Source organism: Fukomys damarensis, unplaced genomic scaffold (assembly GCF_012274545.1).
Source record: "Fukomys damarensis isolate Sample0158 unplaced genomic scaffold, DMR_v1.0_HiC HiC_scaffold_23, whole genome shotgun sequence".
Lineage (NCBI taxonomy): Eukaryota > Metazoa > Chordata > Mammalia > Rodentia > Bathyergidae > Fukomys > Fukomys damarensis.
The window spans coordinates 9,646,069-9,663,678 of NW_022900935.1; the positions used below are offsets into that span (position 1 = coordinate 9,646,069).

The window sequence follows — 17,610 nt, forward strand, 5'->3', positions numbered from 1 at the left end:
GCATTATCTCACCCCCACACAATCACAGCGTGATCTAAGCAAATCCCTGGGTGCACAGCACACATCACACTGCCTTCTCACCTGCTGTAAAGCACGGCACAGGCACTACTGGAGACACATGATTTTAGAGCCCAGGGCCTCACACATGCTAGACAAGTACTCTAGTGCTGAACTACATCCCCAGCCCTTCTTTTAAATTTTATTTTGAGCAAGTCTCTCAAAGTTGCCCAGCCTGGTCTTGAACTTGCGATCCTCCTGCCTCAACCTCCCTAGCAGATGGGACTACAGGCAGGGGCCACCACACTCAGCACAACTTCAACTTACACTGATTTGCAAAATGAGCAAGTGATTCAATCATCTTTTTGATCTATGAGCGCAAAGCGAAGGTTCAATGTAGTGGTTTATTAAAGTGGTGGTTAGGAACATGGCCCCCGGAGCCAGACTGCCTGGGTTTAATCCCTACTATGCCACCTAACTGCTGACTAGCTTCCCTGTACTCTACAGTTAGTAGCACAGATGGGGTTGTGTCAGGATCAGATGAGTTACCAGTCCACTGCCTTGCACATGGTAAATGCTCAGGAGCAGACAGCCATGACAGTTCTCTTTAGCATCTCTCTCTCTAACCATTATTAATTATTTTTAAGTAGAGCAAGCCTTGGATCCTAAGCTGTTAGCAAGGAAATCTTACAAACTAAGGAGGCTGATGTTCCATTTATAGAATTTTATAAAGAGATGAATTTAATGAACCCATGTAAACATTATGTATATAACATGGGCACCTCAGTATGGCAGTAAAATAAAAATAAGAGCAATACAGAATGAATAAAGTTGAGGAAACACATTGGTGATTTATTCATTCCTCTCTCCCACTAAGCTCCAGGTTTCACAAGGGTAGTGATGCCTTCCATTGCTGTCTCCTTTAGACCCCAACACAGAGCTAAAACACAGTTTGCTGAATGACTCTGGCAAACATTCTTGAACACGGGGAGATAATCTCAAGCAATCAGAGAATAGAGATGCCTTCTGAATTAATGAATTTGAATCCAAGATATGGTCTGGTTCAGTGCTTTTTTTTTTCAGTACTGCACCCACTTCCTTGTGCACACTAGGCAAGTACTCTACCATTGAACTATACCCCAGTCTTTTTCCGTTGTTGTTGTTGAGACACGGTTTTGCTATGTAATTCAGGCTCACAAACTCATGATGATCCTCTTGCCTCAGCGTTCTGAGTGCTGGGATTACAGGTATGTGCCACCACATACCCGTCTCACACCCTTGTTAAAATTGTACTTCTATTTTTGGTACCGGGAATCGAATTCAGGACCTTGCACCAGCAAGGCAGGCAGTGGAACTCCTGAGCTAAATCCCTGGCCCTAAAATTATACTTTGAGAAATGGTGTTACTAAATTTTCCAGGCTGTCCACTTGTGATCCTCCTGTATCAACCTCCTGAGTAGCTAGGTTGTAGGCATGCTCCATTACAGCCAGCACAGTTCAATCTTTCTTAAAGCATGATTTGGGATCAGAAACCTTAGCACTATGTGGTAACTTGTAAGAAATTCAAATTGCAAGCTGAGAATAGTGGATACACCTGTCATCCCATCATTTGGGAAGCTGAGGCAAGAGGATCTTGAATTCAAGGCCAGTCCAGGGCTAAACAGGGAGTTCAAAGCCAGACTAACCTTGGTTAGTTACATAGTGAGAAAGGACCTGTCTCAAAAAGAAAAAAAAAAAAAAGACCACATAGACATCTCCATGCTAAAGACCTCCAGGCATGTATATGTGGCTTGGATTACAGAATGCCTAGTTAACATCTTCTTCCCTCAGATAATTAACATGTACCTTAAACTGAATATATGCAGGTAGGCCTGGTGCTGCACACCTGTAATCCCAGCACTGTGGGAGGCTGAGGCAGAAGGATCGCAAGTTCAAGCCCAGCCTGGACAGCTCAATGAGTTAGGAAGACCATATCTCAAAATAAAAAAACTGGGGATGCAGCTCAGTATGAAGGCCCTAGGTTCAATCCCCAGTACAGCACTGGAGGAAAAAAAAAGGACATACACAACACAGAAATCCTAGCTTCCTGTCAAATCCACTCCACATGGCCTTTCCCACTCAAATTAACAGCAATTCCATAATTATTGTTTAGGCCAGATTAGTCACTGTTGATTTCTCTGTATCTACCTGCTCCCTTGTGTGTGTGTCTGTGTGTGTGTGTGTGTGTGTGTGTGTGTGTGTGTGTGTGTGCGCGCGCTTATGGTGACTAAACTCAGGGCCTTTGCAGTGTTATCTTACCCAACCCATCCCCTCCCTGCTTTTTAGACAGAGTTTTACTGTGGCCCAGGCTGGCCTTAAACTTGGCAATCCTCCTGCCTCAGCCTCCCAAGTGCTGGGATTATGGTATATACCACCGCTCCTGGCTTGCTATCCCCTTCCCTTTTTGAAAATTAATTATCTCCTCTGCTGTACTCTGCACAATGACTCCCTCCACCGGTACTAAAGGACCAGATGTGCACAATGCCCTAGGTGGTCCAGGTGAGCTGCTCCCTTTGCCTCTCACCTCTCCAACCTCACTTCTTTCCTGCTCACTCACTGGTCTGTGCCACTGCTCCCTTGCCAGTCTGAAGGTCTTTGCTCCAGCTGTTGCCTCTGGAAGCAAAGTTCCTCCTTACAGATCCATTTGGTCAGCTCTCCCTCCTTCACGCCTCACGTTCTCAGTGAGGCCTAACCAGCCTCGTACCCACCTGGTGTTTCTTTTCTCCACAGAAATATCTACAAGATTTTCTAAAATTTACTTGGGTGTTGCTTACTGCCCATCCTCCAAAAGAACATAAGCTTGCTAAAGCAAGAATCTTGGCATTTGTTCACAGATCTTTCCTAAGCCCTTGAACAGTGCCTAGTTTACAATATAGGTGCTTAAAAAGCTACTGAACACGACTCCAGCAGGACCCACTCTTTAGACAGTTACAATATTTTTTCCCTCAGGCAGTTGCAGTATTTCATCTAATGTCACATCATCTCATTTTGAGACAGGTCTACTTATGTTGCCCAAGCTGGCCTCTAACTCCTGTATTTTAGCAATCCTTCTGCCTCAGCCTCCCAAGTAGCTAGGACTACAAGTGTATGCCACCATATCTGGCTTGTTTATATTAGTGTATTACAAGCAATATAACAAACATATCAAACCTATAAATTCTGCAGAGATAAGCTTCTTTTACAATTAAAAAAGGCAAGCTGGTTATGGTGGTGCATGCCTGTAAACCCAGCACTCTGGGAGGCTGAGGCAGGAAGATCACAAGTTCAAGCCCATTCCAGGAACTCAGTGAGACCCTGTCTCAAAATAAAAGTGTATAAAAAGCCCAGGGATTTAGCTCTGTGATTCTAGTGCCTGCCTTGCAAGCTCAAGAACCCAAGTTTGATTCCTGGTACCAAAACACAAGACAAAACAAAAAACCAAAACTCAACCCTACTCAAAAATATATGAAAAGGACTAGGGATGCAGCTCATTTTGAAGGCCCTGAATTCAATCCACAGTGCCAAAAGGGGGAAAAATCAGGTAAACAATCGTATTTCGTAAGTAATCTAAAGGTGGTACACAAATTGAGAAACCCTGCCATGCACACAAGAGGCGCAGAGTAGATAGGCCCTTGTCACCTGCCTTCACATAGGATGGGCTGCACCCTAGATATCCTACACCTGGTTGTGCACACCATTCACCTAGCAAGCCTGTTAACCAACAGATTCCTGTGTTCCACTCTGAACTCTCTGGGGTGGGGGCCGGGAATCTACATGTGCTTTAAACAAATACCTTGGTGATTCCCCAGTAACGAGTACTATGCAAGCATCGGTGTGCAGAGAATGCTGGACCTAAGGACCTCTGAGGGCTCTTCTAGTTGAAGGTCTGCCTGTCATTGGAACCTGATTTACCACACCACAGAGCAGGGTTTTTTGTTTTATTTTTGGTACAGGGATCTAACTTGGTACCTTGTGCTTACCAGGAAGCAGCATAATCACTAAGCCAAATCCCCGGTGCCCGCCCACCCCTCCCAGCTCTGGGTTTTTAAAACTGTGGATTAAAATCCACCGAATGGCCAGGTTTAGCATATACCTGTAATCTCAGCACTTAGGAGGGTGAGGCAGGTTAAAGGGGAGTTTGCAGCTAGCCTAGGCTACTTAGTGAGTTCATAAGCGTCTGTCTCTGGCTGGGCATGAAGAGGTGAGGCAGAAGGCTCACATGTTTGAGCCCAGCCTGGGGAATTTAATGAGACAGTGAGACCCAGTCTCAAAATAAAAAAGGAAAGCATGGGGGAAGTAGCTCAGTGCAAAGATCCTGGGTTCAACCCCTAGTACTGCATGCAAAAATACTAAAAGCGTCTGGGAGAGGAGCTTGGGAATCCATGTTGTAACAGGTGATAACAAGTGACTGGGGGCGGTGGTCCTCAGAACACATTAAGACCATTGCTCTTTCTATATATACACATAAACCCAAGCCTGTCCCCAGGACCAATACATCCAACGCTTTCTCAAACGAGGGAGGCGATGGAGCAGCCTCATGGGCGAGTCTCTTTTCAGTGCTGAGGAAAGGATGATTCAGAAAAGTGCAACTATATCACTGTATTGTTATACTGAGGAGACGCCTTGTTATTCGGAATGACACTAAAACACACTGGATTTTTTCCCCCATCTGATCAGCGGGCAGAGGAGGAACATGTCCTTATTTTTGCCCATTTAGCAGCTGGGAGTCTGGTTCAATTCCATGCTTTGTATAGACGAGCACTCACATACTGCACGAATTAAAAAGCAGAGTACCTTGCAAACGCACGGTCTCTAGTTCAATCCCTTGTACCAAGCGTTTCAGTAAAACCCTCTGAACAAAAAAAAAAAAAAAAAAAAAAAGAGTAAATAAATAAAAAAATAATAATAAAATAAAAAGCAGAGTAATGCCAAAACGGGAATAAGAAGCTATTCCTGATCCTTTCTACACTGCTGTCACTCCCAAAGCCCAGTACTTCATGAAATTTAGGGGTTCCTAGAAAGAAGCTCAGCAAATAACTTTGCAAATTTGAGCTTATTAGCTGGGCATGGTGGCTCACACCTGTAATCCCAGCACTCAAGAGGTTGAGGCAGGATTGCTGAGAGTTCAAGACCAGCCTGGGCTACATAGTGAGAGACCCTGTCTCAAAAAACCTAAAAACAAAACAAAACAAAACAAAAACAGAAACAAAGAAAAAAAACAAATCTGAGCTTATTCAATACTTTTAAGTAATCACCACCTTCAAGCTTTATTCCCCAGGAAGGAATAGTATGCAAGCCACAGAATAAAACCTCTCATACTTTAGCCTACTACGGGACACAAAGAATATATCCAATAAATATAGTATTTGCACTATTTTAAACAGCTCCTACTTCCTGCCAAGTGATTTGCATGTACAATCCTAGATTTAAGATGGGTTGACTTAGGGTATCTGCAGTAGGTAAAAACAGTCTCTGAATTGCTATCAATATGCAGTACTATACTCTCCCACTGCTGGACAGCAGCCGGAACCTGGAGTTCCAAGCTAGCCATGCAATCATGGGCTGCTAACCTGTAAGGCTGGGTAGGTGTATTAAAATTGTACTCTTAATTTATGATGTGCTGAACAGGGTGTAAGATGAGGAGTATCTGTTCTTTAATTCTTAGAAACAAACCCTGTTAGGTAGATGCCAAGTCTCTCTTACACAAGACCCTAAGCCCAGAGGGTGGCTGACTTACCCAGGGTCTCACCCAAGTAGTAAGTCGTGCTGTTATCTGTGCCCAATCTGAACAGGCTGGTCTCAAGGGTCAGACACTACACACATACAGTGAAACACAGCCATGAGGTTACAGAATTTCTGGTAGAAAGTACTTGCTTCCCATTTTAAGGAATTTTTTTCCCTTTAATTGTAACTCAGTGGCTATTTGGGTGCTTGTCCCTACAGACTCAATTGTTGACAAGGCTGACTCCATTTCTGATCCTCTTCCCTCCTTGGGGACTTGGGAAATATAGGCTAGGATGAACAGTATTTTGTGGGCTAGATCCATTTAATTTTAGGAAAGCTAGTACATATATTTCAAAGGGTAGCTATGTGGTTTAGTCTTACTCTTAGTTATAAACCTGCACAAAAAATTCAGCAGGCCTGGAATCTATCTGGATTTGAAAGCTGGTTCTACCACCACCACCTGAGATTCTAGGAAATTCATGTCCTTCTCTTTACTTGTCTTTCTCACTGTAACATTAACCTCGTAAGAGTTGTGGGTAAATGAGATATGTGCATGTCCAGAACCCCGACCAACATTAAAGCACACCCTCCTCTGGAGTTTGCTTGGATGACAACCCAGAACTTAACAGCCATTGACTGCACAACTTAAAATCAGGGCTGGAAGAGGGGCCAGATGGCAGCTACTGGGCCCTCTTTGGAAAATAAGCCTCTACTATCGGTCAGGGACTATTCTGAGCTCTTTCGCATTTGTGCAAGGGATCTGAGATGCTTAAATCCTAAATTCTATGTTTTAATGACACAGCATGTGGTAATTTTTTTTTTTTGGTTTTTTGAGACAGGGTCTCACTATGTAGTTGAGACTGACCTAGAACTCACTATGTAGCCCAGGCTGGTCTCGAACTCACAGCGATCCTCCTGCCTCAGCTTCCCAAGTGCTGGGATTACAGACGTGCACCACCACGCCCAACTAGCATGTGATAAATGTGATAATTTAAAGCAAAAAAAAAAAAATAGCACTATATTTCAGAAAGTCACCATGGTATTCAAAAAGTTACAAGTCCTGCCTGCCTTGCAAGTGCAAGGACCAGAGTTCCATCCCTGGTACCAAAAAAAGAAAAGAAAAAAGAAAAAAAAAAGTTACAAGTCATGCATTCACATTCAGGATGACTGAGGGGAGCTAGAACTTCATTTGTGTAAAGTTGAGTATCTCTGTCTTTCAAGTTCCTTTTAGCCTCCAGGTAACTACTGTCATATTATCACAAAAATTATCAGCAATGATAAATGTATGACTTCTTAAGATCCAGTTACATAAAGGTCCTCCACTGGTACAACAGCAACTCCTTTTTGTTCACTGATCTGTAAAAACACAAGCCAGCTGCACCTGGTTCCCTAAGCTCCCCACACCTGAACCTTGAAGAGTCCTGTTCAGTCCCCCTGGTGCCCCCGGGGTGCACTGACTGGATTCCCCTCTGACAACCACACTGTGGTTTCCATAACAAGCTGCTCTCAAAGTGGTTCTGTACCCCCAGGCACCAGCTTGATCCCCAGTGGATGGCAGCTTAAACTATTTGTGGGTGGTTTCTGGGCCCTGACCTAGCTGCTCCCCCAGAAGGCCCGAACCTTAACTCTTTAGGGCTCAGACCCCTTTGACAGTCACCTATATTGAACCACCAGATGCTTGGTATACTTCCAACAGGTGAGCAGTGGCCAGCCAACAGCTAGGTTGTAGAAAAGGTAAAAGAAATAGGCTCCACTTTACAGGGACAGAGACGCTGCAGCCTCCCATAGTACTATTCCATGGTCAACCTGCTCACAGGAAAACCAGAGTGAAAATCAGAATGTGTGCAGCCATTTTCCTGCTTGGCAGTCTTTCTACTCCAATGTAACAACCCTGAGATACTTGGCAAGGATCTTACTAGACAGTAAGACAACAGGATAGAAAACCTCTACTTAGTGCTGTGAACAGATTCTCCAGGCATTTAGTGCCAACTGTATAGATAGGGAATTTGTTCTCTCTCTCTCTCTCTCTCTCTCTCTCTCTCTCTCTCTCTAACTCGAGGACTTCTCCTGCCTCAGCCTCCCAACTGCTGGGGTTGCAGGTGTGTGCCACACCACACCCCGCTTGTGTCCTATATACATTTCTCCATCGCTTCTTTTTAACAATAGGCAAGTTTGGCCGGGCGTGGTGGCGCACGCCTGTAATCCCAGCACTCGGAGGCTGAGGCAGGAGGATCACTGTGAGTTCGAGACCAGCCTGGGCTATACAGTGAGTTCCAGGTCAGTCTCAACTACATTGTGAGACCCTGTCTCAAAAAAAAAAGGCAAGTTTATTGGGAAAAATGAATGGGAATAGGTACAGCTCCTGAGAGGTGTCCCATACTTTTCTATTACAGCCACTGTAAAAACATAAACACACACTTGTTATGACTATAACTATAGTCTCCACTTAACATGTTCTTGGGCAGCATGGGACAGTGATGCATGTACCACTGGTGGTACAAGCTGCCGGACAGGAATGACTGTCTAGCCCCATCATGAACATATTATATCAAAAAAATAAAAAGCCTAATAGATAACATTAGTCATTTGCTATTTGTCTAAGTACTGATTATCATGTGTAATTTTGTCATTTAGCATAAAAACAATCCTTGTAATTTCTAACAGCTCAAAACAAACCTACATACACATTTTTATTTCACTTGAAATACACTTTTCACTCTTCCCTTCTCTTCTGTGTTGTGTACATGTATGTGTTTCTGGGGACCAAATCCAGAGCTTGTGGATGGTATCACTGAACCACCTCTTCCTCTGACTACAACTGAAATCAGTATCATCCTCCTTTTGGCCCTCTGGTTACCCTGCACAGATGACAATACCACAATGGCACAAAATACAATAACCTGATTTGTTCCCCAGCGTCTGGAGCAGCCAGAGCCTCCCAAGGTAGGGCCCCTGCACTTGCTGGGACCCAGCCCCTCTAGATGGACCCACTCCTCCCACCCTGCTCTTGATTAGTCTCCCTGGTTTTCAATCAGTAGACTGGGACCTACTAGTGTGTACAGGTAGCTGCCCTCATGGTGTATTTGCTTGTGCATGTGATTATCCATTCTCATAGCATTATGGAGTGTGGTTCTTTAATAGCAAAATGTTTTGTATCCCTATCCTTCAAGCAGGCACCAAGTTGCTACAATTTGAAAAACAAAGATCCCTGCCCTACAAATGTCAATTCCCCAGGATGACAGCTAAGCAGCATTGCCTCAGCTTGAGAACTGCACAGAGGGTAACTGTGGAACTAAATATTCACTCCACAGAGCACAGAACTTCTGGGCCTACTACTGGGATAGAGATGCCCACTATCTTACTCCAAAGACAACTGATAATTTGACATTGCACAAGGCCACCTACCATTGATCCACTGCCAAATTTTTATGGTTAACAGCCTAAAATCCAACCACGCAGCAAAAATTTCATCTCTATTCAAAGAAATCTCCTCCAACATCCTGCTGTTTTGGCATTAGGATACGACAGTGTTTGTACGCTTTAGTGGGTATACAAATTACCCACAGGTCTAGTGAAAAGGCAGATGAAGTGGTTCTTGAGCTGGAGCCCGAGTCAGCAAACCCCAGTGATCCATCTTCCCACCTGCTACAGCTCCACTCCAGACAAACCTTAAGAATCCAATGGGATGTGTGGACTCAGCCGCTAACACAACAGGGCAAACTGTCCTGCTGCAGGCCACTCTCCACACTGGTTAGCAAACCCTCCCCTCCAGACAGTTCATGACACCCAAAATCACACAGCTGGTGAGGGAGGACTAAAACCCAGTTACAAGCCAGGTATGATGGTGCATACACATAATCCCAGCACTCAGGAGACTGAGGCAGGAGGATCACCTTGAGTTTGAGGCCAGTCTGAGGTATACAGCAGACTGTTTTTAAAACACCAAAAATTTAAAAATAATAAAAATTCAATTACAGCTCTGAATGTCCACTAATGGTCTTTCCACTGAGTAAGGAATATAGGCAGCTGCTCTAAAATGGGAACCCAACAGAGTATACAATACAGCAGAGTCAAACACATAAGCTATGAGCCAAACAGATACAGAACAGAAGGCTTAGAGCGCATAAGGTTGACAGTTAATCCATTCTTTATTTCTGGGATGCTTAAAACAGATGAAATTAGCATATGCATTCCATCTCTAAAAACCAGCGAGTTTACTCTCCAAGATGTTGAGGAAGAGGTTGTTCAGTGATAAGAGCACCTGCCTAACATTCACAAACTCTGGGTCAGTTCCCAGCAGCAGACACACACAAATGTACACAACACAGACACAAAAGAGTGAAAAGTGAATGTATATTTGTATTTCAAGTGAAATTAAAAAGAACGCATATTAAAACATTCCATGATTCCCCTCTTTAACCAATTAGGTTTTACTGGGTAAGAGCTTAGTATCAGAAGACAAAATAAGTCTTTAATATAAGCTTTTTAATATAAAAATACCCAGTTAATGCTGGTAGTACTCTCAAAATCCCAGCACTTGGGAGGCTGAGGCAGGAGGATCACTGGGAGTTCAAGGCCAGCCTACAGAAATGAGATCTCAAAAAAACCAAATGGGGCCAGGGATTTAGCTCAGTGACACCATGCCTACCTCACAAGCATAAGGTCCTGAGTTTCATCCTTGGTACTGAAAAGAAAAAACAAACAAAAATAAAAGCCAAGTAAACAAAACACCTATAAGGCAAACTAAAGAACCATTTAACAGCAATGAGAAAATAGGCCAAGGATACAACTGAACTATCACAAATGAATTTAATAAATGGAATTAACATGTGCCCAAAATTGAGAATGACAAATGAATAGCTTAGTACTATCTAATGATCAGAGAAATGGTGGCTTTTTGATCACTAGAAAATTACTGCAGGTAAGCCAAGTGTGGTGGCGCACGCCTGTAATCCCAGAACTCAGGAGGCTGGCAGGATTGCTCTGAGTTTGAGACCAGCCTGGGCTACATAGAGCGTTCCAGGGCAGTCTCAACTGCATAGTAAGACCGTCTCAAAAAAAACAAAACACAACAAAGTAAGAAAATTACTACAGGTAAATAATAAACTTTCAGACCAAAGAGAAGCCAATTTTTAGGAGTAAAATTCATCATATACCAAAACACAGAAAAATAACCCTGAGTTATTATATCCATGTACTTCTCTAAATCATTTAACCTTCTAAGTTGTATCATCATTGCCTCCAGGATGTCGATAATGAAATTGAGGCAGATTCCTAGCTTGCTCAAGGTAATACAGCTAATCACAGGTATAGTAATGAGAATCAAATCCAGACAATCTGCCTCAAAAATTGTCCTTTTATCTCATTGTACTGCCTCTCAACAACCTTATAGTCTCATCTTACAGATACTGGAAGTCTGAACAATTAAGCTAAAATTTAATCTCAAGCACTGTACAAGGTTTGATCCCTTCATTTATATACCATATGACTCAACAGAGGGGAGCTCCTGGAGCATGGGAAAATGTTTAATCAGGACTACACCAACCCCAACCACAGCCACACCCTCCCCTGTAAATCAGCTAACACACATCACCGCACCACAGCACGTCAATGAGGACCTGAGTCGGCACAGGCAGTGCTTGAATTTGGATCTGCCAGGAAACACTGATATCCAGAGGACCACACTGTTGTTACCAGCTATTCCCATCGAAGCTTTAAGTGGCTGGAGGTCCAAGGAATTGGAAATGCCCAGGCTCCTTTCACAAAACACACAACAGTAATGCACATTTCACTGAAAACATTTTATTGGCCTTTTGGACAGAATCGGGAATTTATTTGCCAGGAAGGATGATCCCATCATACTGAAAAAGAAGAGATTTTATTTTTTCAGAACAAGAGGCAACAATAAGAATTGCAGCAAAGGCAATCTTTTGAGAATTCAAATCTGATACATGAACTTCAGCTCTGAACCCCACTCTGAGTTAAAAGGTGCCTGGTTAATAACTGTTACACTGCGCTAGATTGCACAATCACCTGAGAAAGGGGGCTCCTTTTAAAGCCATATCCCTCAGGGCTGGGGATTTAGCTCAGTGGTTTTGCCACCTGCCTCACAAGTGCAAGGTTCTGAGTTCAATCCCCAGTACGAAAAAATAAAATACAATAAAAATAAAGCCATATTCCTTCCCTTCCAGCTACCCACATTCTTAGCTCTGGTTATTCATTTAAACCACCAACCCTGGAAGACCCCATTTGCCAAAATGCCCAACTGCTATCTGCCAAACAGTACGACATTTTACACCCCCAAATCCCAACTCCATTCACCAACGACCATGTACCACCACTTTGCTCAAGATAAATCAGCTTTACCTTCTGCTGGAACCAGCGCATGGCCTCCTCTTTGCTGATTCTGTGTTTGGCCCCAATGCAGCCTGTCCTGCGTTTCTTGTCTGCGATGCTGAAACCTGGCCTACCCAGCACCTGTCCCAGGAATAACCAACAGTCACCTACCCATTTTAGTCAAGAGCAGGCAGACAGGACTCACAACACTGGCGACTGATCATGAGTTACTTGCAACCCAACAGATTCTGGAGCAAAACCCAGTATCTCAGTGAAAGACAGCACCATCTTTAGCATTTCAGACAGGATGCCACCGTATATAGACTTTGTAGGGTGAAAATTTTTAGTACCTTTCCCCTTCCCTAATATTGAATGGTGCTATGACTCTTCCACCAGTCCCAATCTCCACAGCACTTCCTTTTTTTTGGTACCAGGGATTGAACTCAGGACCTTGCACTCGCAAGGCAGGCGGCAGAACCACTGAACTAAATCCCTGGCCCATCACTTTCTTTTTAAAACAGTATCAAAAAATGGGCCAGGGATTTAGCTCAGTAGTTCTGCCGCTTGCCTTGCAAACGCAAAGACCTAAGTTTGATCCCTGGTACCAAAAGAGAAAATCAAAAAAGCCAGGTGTAGTGGCACACAACTGTAATCCCAGCACTCAGGAGGCTGAGGCAGGAGGATCGCTGTGCTGTGAGTTCAAGACCAGCCTGGGCTACACAGTGAGTTCCAGGTCAGTCTCAACTACATAGTGAGACCCTGTCTCAAAAAAAAGCAACAACAACAACAACAAAAAAAACAAATAAATAAATAACAAATAACATTAAAAAGTTTATCATAAAAATTCTTTTTGAAACATGTACAATGTAGAAAACTGTAAATTCTGAGAGGCACAAAAATGGAAATTTTTCTTTCTGTATCAGCGCAACAGTAATTCCCAAAGGTCTGCTGCCTCCAAACTCTGATTACCCAACTCATTACTTTTGGATTTGTGAATATAATGAAGGTGTCATCATCATTTGAATTCCACATTAGTCAAGACTTTGGCCCTTGTGGGTAGTTACTTTTATGGCTGAAGCAAAGCACAGCATTAACAAAATGGTCATTTCTACTTCAAAACCCTCTCCTGAACATACAACTGCATCACCCAAAATTGGGCCTATATCCTTTAATGGAAGCCACATATCTCTGGCGTCTAATGAAATGAGAAGCCTCAGTCAGCCAACTTGAAGGCCAAATGCAGCACCAGTACTACCTCCTCTCAGAAAACATCTATCTTTCTTTTTGTACTGGGGATCGAACTCAGTTCCTTGTGCTTTGCAAGGCAGGCAGCAAAACCACTGAGCTAAATCCCTGGCCCCAGAAAGCATCTACCTTTAAGCTTTACGTCCCGCTGGCACTCGATGGGTATCAGACTGAAAGCTTCACAATAGCAGGGATCCTGCCTATCTTATTTAGTGCTGACCTTATCTTTTTGTTCAGCACCTCTACACTTGCCACAGATGAGGCTCATCCTCACAAGGGGAGAACACACAGGCAGGCAGGCAGTGCTCAAAGCTTCAACCCAACATCTGAATGTCAAGACAGCACAAATGAAATGGAATAGCATATTCCCCTCGCCTCACAAACTAGGAATGGTTAAATATTCATACCACATAGAAGTCCAGGCCATAGATACCAATGCTTGGGTCGTACTTGATGCCCAGATCGATATGTTCCTGGATCCCAAAACCAAAGTTTCCAGTATCAGAGAAGTTATTTTTCCTTAATTCATACTCCCGCACCTGCAGAGAAAAATGCATCAATCACATTATTTATCTTCAACTCCACCCCCTCAAATACCTAGCTCAGACTGCCTACACTCAACACCCAAGCAAAAGCACAAAGCAGTGTGACTCGGTGGGGAACACAATCTATTTCCCCACTACAGCAAACCACATCCCAATTACAGATTTCAAAGAACTCTCCCAACTTCCAATGGACAGAGAAAACAAGGGGCATCAAAATGACCTTCAGGCATCTTCAAAGGCAACAACAAAATATAATTTAACTCTGAGCAATAAAAAAGGCTTCTAGAAGCAAAAACATACAATTAGGTTATTGAAGAACACTTTATTAAATATAACCATGGCCACTTTGATGGGCTTAGCCTCACCTTCAGACCTTTCTCCAGGATTTCTTCTGCCTTGGCCCCACGGACTGTACAGTGGACAGCAATCTTTTCATTTCTCCTGATGCCAAAGGATCTGACAGTGTATCTAGCTACAAGCAGGGAACAAGTAATCAGGTGTTGTCATACTCCTATCACATTTGCATCTTCCCCAAGATACCACCCCCTCAAATCCAAGTGGCACTAGGACCCATCCACACTCTAACTGATGTTCTCATGTAATGATCCCATTTATAACACAGAAATCATTTTCCAATTTCAGCGATGAAAAACTTGAAATCCTAATGTTAAAGTGTCTGGAAGGGCAAGTTCACAATCAGATCAGGACAAAGAGGAAACAGTAAAGAAAGTATTCTGAAGAAAATGAAACACTATTGTTAAGAGCTATAATTTGTTAAACAAGTACAGCCTTATTCTCACTTTACCGATGAGGTTCTAAGGTTGAAATGTCCAACAGCACAGTTGGCAATACTACAAAAGCAGGATTTGAACCCAAGGATTTGCTTTATTCCACTACCTTAAGACAATGGAATTTGCACATCACATACACAAACTTATTTTCTCCTCCACCAAGAAAAAGCAAGTGTAATTCCCTTTATGCAAATAAGGAAGATGAGGTCCAAAGAGCCCAAAGTCAGGAGACTAAGAAGTGGCACACTGTGTAGGTAAATGGCCCCACTCTTAAAAGTTGCCTATATAGCGTATCTGTTAATCAGGCCTAATGCCCTTTACTACATTCCTACTCTCTCATATCCTACTTCCTTGAAAAATCATTACTCGGACTAGTGTTAAAGTCTACTTGTAGGAAACGTGGTATACAACTGAACTCATAAGGATAATACTTTGTGGGGCAGATCATGTATTTACTGCTTTTAGGAGATGCCAACTGTAACCTTCTAAACAGGACAGACAGCTGTGATTTAAGAAAACTACTAGGTGAACCAAACCCTCAGCCCTTTCCATGCCTACCATTACTCACCTTTAGAAAATACAGGGGTCTGGCCTGTGAGCTGTTCCAACACCTTGGCTGCCCTGGTCAGTCTGTCTCCACTCTCCCCAACACAAATGTTAAGGCAGAGTTTGCGGATGCGAAGTTCCCGCATGGGGTTCTCCTTTTCACCTTGATCCTGCTGTAACAGGGTAGTAAAACAGTCAACACTCAACCCTGTCATACCTCCGAACCCCGTATTTTTATTGCTTTCCACTTGTACACGATATTTATTTCTGTTTGCCCCAAACCCTAAGGAAAACCCAAGGTCTTTAAATTATCAATGTGGCTGCCAGAAGACATCGGCTCAGAATTATACCTCTTCCTCCACGCACAGAACTCTTGTCAAGAGATACTCAGGACAAGCACGGACACTGAAGACTAATCTTAAAGGGCTCAATGTGTACGGCGAGAAGACCGTCCCCATTATAAGGACAATTAAGGTAGGGGGAGAGTAGAATTAAAATTGCTAAGGAAATAAACACTTGGGTTATGCGATGTCTCCACCCCATTCAGATTCTGTCCACCGGCTGGGGCCCAAGGGCTTGCCTAAGCGGAAGACGGCTGATATTCCCTGGCACCAGACAAGTCTCAAGCGTCGGGGGCCAGGAAAGAAACCGAACCCCGTGTCCAGACACCCTCTCTTCGCTCTACCTGCCCTCACTGCAGCCACACACAATGTGCCTCTGAGTTCTCCAAGAGGCTGCCCCAAGCCCGCTCCTAGGACAGGAGGATGTGACAAGGTCCAGCCCCGCGCTCTCGACCGGCACGGCCCTGTCAGTTTCCCCCTGGCCAGCACTACAAGGGTCCGTGCTCCTTGGGCAACGGGTGAGACAGCTCCTGCAGGCCCGACTGACAGAGGATGGAGACGGATGAAGGGAAGCTAAACAGGGTCTCAAGATACTCACCGCCATGATGGAGAACAGGAAGAGAGAGGGGAACTTCCGGTCCAGGGCCTTATGGGTCAAGAGGCGGGCCCTTTTCCCAGGGTAACCAGAGAATTGAGAGCAAGCAAGAGAGGCGCGTCTGGCGCGGCGCGGCGCTACGCAGCATCGGCTTTCCCCTAGTGGACAGTGAGAGCAACTGCAGGCGCGTTTTAATTTTTCAGAACCTTAATTTTCCAAGAAGTTTTGAAAACTCGCTGAACAGGGAGGTCCTTGGGTTCACGGATCCCAAGATGTCTTCCCTTCCCACAGTCTTATGACCTGTTGCTTCTTACATGATGACAGTATCAAAACTACATCCAGTCAATTATGCAAATTTTGAAGTGAATTTATTCTATATGTAAACCAAAAACTCCTGTTCTTGAAGATAGCCAGATGTGGCCCTGTGTCGCTCAGCTAATGACTGTGGCTTTGAATACGTTATTGTTTTTTATTTTTGAGACAGGGTTTCACTGTGTGGTTCAGGCTGGCTTTGAACTCACTATGTAGTCAGGGCTGGCCTTGAACCCAGTGATCTTCCTACCTCAGCCTCTTGAGTGTGGGGATTACAAGCATGTGCCACCACACCCATCTGAACAAATTACTAAAAACTCTGTCAGCCTCAGCTTTTCTAATGTGGCAAATGAGTACCTGTATCTCATAAGGTTATTTTATTTTTATTTTATGGTTTTTTGAGACAGGGTCTCACTATGAGGTTGAGACTGACCTGGAACTCACTGTGTAGCCAGGGTGGTCTCGAACTCACAGCGATCCTCCTGCCTCAGCCTCCCCAGTGCTGGGATTATAGGCGTGCACCACCACTCCCGGCTATCTCATAAGGTTATTATGTAAATTCAATGAGGTAGCCAGACATGGTAGCACACACCTATAATCCCAGCACTGGGGAGGCTGAGGCAGAAAGATAGTTGTGACTTTGGGGCCAGCCTGGGCTTCATAATGAGTTCAAGGCCACCCTGAACTACATAGCAAGACCCTGTCTGAAACCAAAAAAGAAAAAAAAGTAAGTTTCAATGTGATAATTGCATAAAGAATGAGACAAGCCCAAAATAGGTTTCATTAAAAAAAGAGAAGAAAGATTTCATCTAGTTCAAAAGGTTGCTTTTATTTATGTGTTTATTTTTCTTTTTGTTTTTTCAGATAGGGTATTGCTATGTATCTGGGCTCACCTCAAACTTGGTGGTCCTCCTGCTTCAGCCTCCAGGGTGCTGGGATTACAGGCGCACACCACCATGCCTGGCTGATACTATTTTTGATTAATACAAGCCTGTTGTATACAAGCAGCCCCATCTTCCCTCCAAAAAAATCTAAAAGGGGAAGGCTCACTGAAGGCCCAAAGACCCTTGCAGATCAGTCTGGGCAAGGGCTGCAGTCACAAACAAGAGGACCCCCTGCTCACACTGAATGTTCCGCAGCAGGGCCCAAGGAGATGAACAG

The 17,610-nt window shown here is 43.9% G+C and overlaps 1 protein-coding gene across 1 annotated transcript; it reads right to left on the minus strand.

The window, feature by feature from the left end:
• Nucleotides 1-11,520: 11,520 nt before the first annotated feature.
• Rpl11 (ribosomal protein L11) lies at nucleotides 11,521-16,217 on the minus strand. The gene is made up of 6 exons (XM_010625978.2): nucleotides 16,141-16,217; nucleotides 15,224-15,374; nucleotides 14,230-14,336; nucleotides 13,727-13,858; nucleotides 12,105-12,215; nucleotides 11,521-11,599 (listed from the first exon to the last, which is right to left on the minus strand). Exons 1-6 carry the CDS (start codon nucleotides 16,144-16,146, stop codon nucleotides 11,570-11,572), a joined length of 537 nt encoding a protein of 178 aa, XP_010624280.1. The 5' UTR covers nucleotides 16,147-16,217; the 3' UTR covers nucleotides 11,521-11,569.
• Nucleotides 16,218-17,610: the final 1,393 nt, after the last annotated feature.